General features: G+C 36.8%; 1 protein-coding gene across 1 annotated transcript; it reads right to left on the reverse strand.

Moving 5' to 3' along the window:
• Positions 1-733: 733 nt before the first annotated feature.
• LOC129052373 (cell division cycle protein 27 homolog) lies at positions 734-1,610 on the reverse strand. Its single transcript, XM_054542796.2, has one exon. It carries the CDS (start codon positions 1,457-1,459, stop codon positions 734-736), a length of 726 nt encoding a protein of 241 aa, XP_054398771.1. The 5' UTR covers positions 1,460-1,610.
• Between the last annotated feature and the right edge of the window lie 360 nt (positions 1,611-1,970).

The raw sequence follows: 1,970 nt of genomic DNA on the forward strand, positions 1-1,970 counted from the left end.
CTGCCCGACTTGGCCTCCCAAAGTGCTGGGATGACAGGCATGAGCCACCATGCCTGGCCTTCTCTTGATATTTAAACTTTTAAGTCAGTCCAGAGAAATACAATAAATGTCAACAGTAAGTATGGTGTTGAGGCAGAAGTAGGACCAAACTTTTTCATATGTTATTCAGTTGATAACAATATGACCTGGGTAGTAATTTCCTATGTGTCTACTTATACACAAATACAAAAAAGTAAAACAGAGATACTGCTAAATAAAGGATACATTAAGTTCTTAATAGTAACTGAATAAACTGGAACGTTGTCAAAAAGCAACTAGTGAACTTTTTCAGTGTTTTTTTCTATTATCCAATAAGTGAATTATGCTATTCCTTTCCAATTTCCCAAGCACTTTTTGTCCCAATCACCAATTTTGTGTTCGAAGAAAATGTAACAAATCAAGTAACAAAACTAAACAAGCAAACAAACAAAACACAACTACAGTATCTGCAAAAGTTTTGTAGAAGACTGAAACTGTTGAGTATAAGCATCACGTATTCTATTATCATTAGTTAACTGAAGAGTTTGTTAAAGACATACATTTCATAAAAAAAGTTAGTTTGAAGTTATTGACCAGTATGTACCATTCTTAAGTATTAGTAACAAAGTTCATGACAATAAAAAGCTATCTAACAAGAAAAATCAGTGACTACCAGCACCATCAACAAGACTTTGTCTTTACAATTCATTACCACTTACCATGCATTGCAATGTCTAGGATTGACTCTGATAGCATTTCGAAAACAAGCTAACACTTTGTCCAATTCTTCAGTTAAGACAAACTCTCGCCCTAATAAAGTACAGGCATAAGCATAATTTGGATCCACTTGGATAGCTGTCTGGAAGAATTTAAGTGCAATATCGTGTTCCTGTTGCAGACTGAAACAGTTCCCTGCAGCACACCAGGCCTCTGGCGAATTTTTATCCATGTCTGTTAAGTCTTTTGACAGAAATGAAAGAGTGACATCTTTTTGAAGATGCCAAAGTGTTGTAGAGTAGATTTCCATGCCTTTGACTCTATAATTCTCAATTCTTCTAACCTCTGAGAATATTCTTTCAGCTTGCATGTACTCTGAAAGTTCAAAATAGGACCTTCCAATTTGGCACAGTACCCAACCAGTATTGTAGTGGTGAGAAGGTAGATGGCTCAAAATATTTTTAGCTTCTTTGCAGTGGTATGAACATAAAGCTAAATAACCTTTCCCCCTTTCATGAAGAAGGCTCATCAAGCCTTCTGCTGCTGCTTTTTGTAGATTAAAAGCCTGAATCTGAGGTGTGATTGTGGATATTTCCTCTTCTGAATTGATGGAAGAGTCCAATTTTGTAATTTCCAGGTTGTCATTTATATTAGATTGAGTTATTCCTCCTTTATTAGTTTTACTTTTTGTTTTTCTGTTTAGGATTTTAGGTGGAAACTTCATTTTTAACTTCTTCCTATTCTCCTTGGTTGTGGAACTGTCACTAGTAAAGAGTCATGAACTTCTTCGATGCAGTGCATTTGGGGGAGATGTCATAGTGGGGCTCATTACCTGAGGTGTTGTAGTTATTTATGGACCAGAACTTTCTGTTAGTGGAAGAATTGGAGTTACCTCTTGGCTATTTCCTCTCTGTGAGAAGACAGACTTTGCTCCAGTTTGGCCAATTCTGGCAACAGACTTTTTTGAAGGGGCTCCGGTGGATGGCACATCAATTACAGAAGGTGTATTAGTGTAGTTTTGTAAATAAGATCCATCTCCAGGACTTGGGGTTTCTAATGGCAAAATCCCAAAACGTGGGGTAAATGGACTAAGCTGCTGGTCCTGTTAATAAACTTCGACCAGTTTTTGGTTTATTTTGAACCTGTTTAGATAATATGGAAGTTCCTCTTCCCAGTGGGACAGTTTCAGGTGAAATTACAGCTGAATCAATAAAAGACACTGGGGAATCTGTATT

The sequence above is a fragment of the Pongo abelii genome, chromosome 11 (genome assembly GCF_028885655.2).
Source record: "Pongo abelii isolate AG06213 chromosome 11, NHGRI_mPonAbe1-v2.0_pri, whole genome shotgun sequence".
NCBI lineage: Eukaryota > Metazoa > Chordata > Mammalia > Primates > Hominidae > Pongo > Pongo abelii.

Excerpts from the sequence above, each read along its gene's own strand:
- LOC129052373 (XM_054542796.2), bottom strand. The coding sequence starts at position 1,459 with ATGAAGTTTCCACCTAAAATCCTAAACAGAAAAACAAAAAGTAAAACT.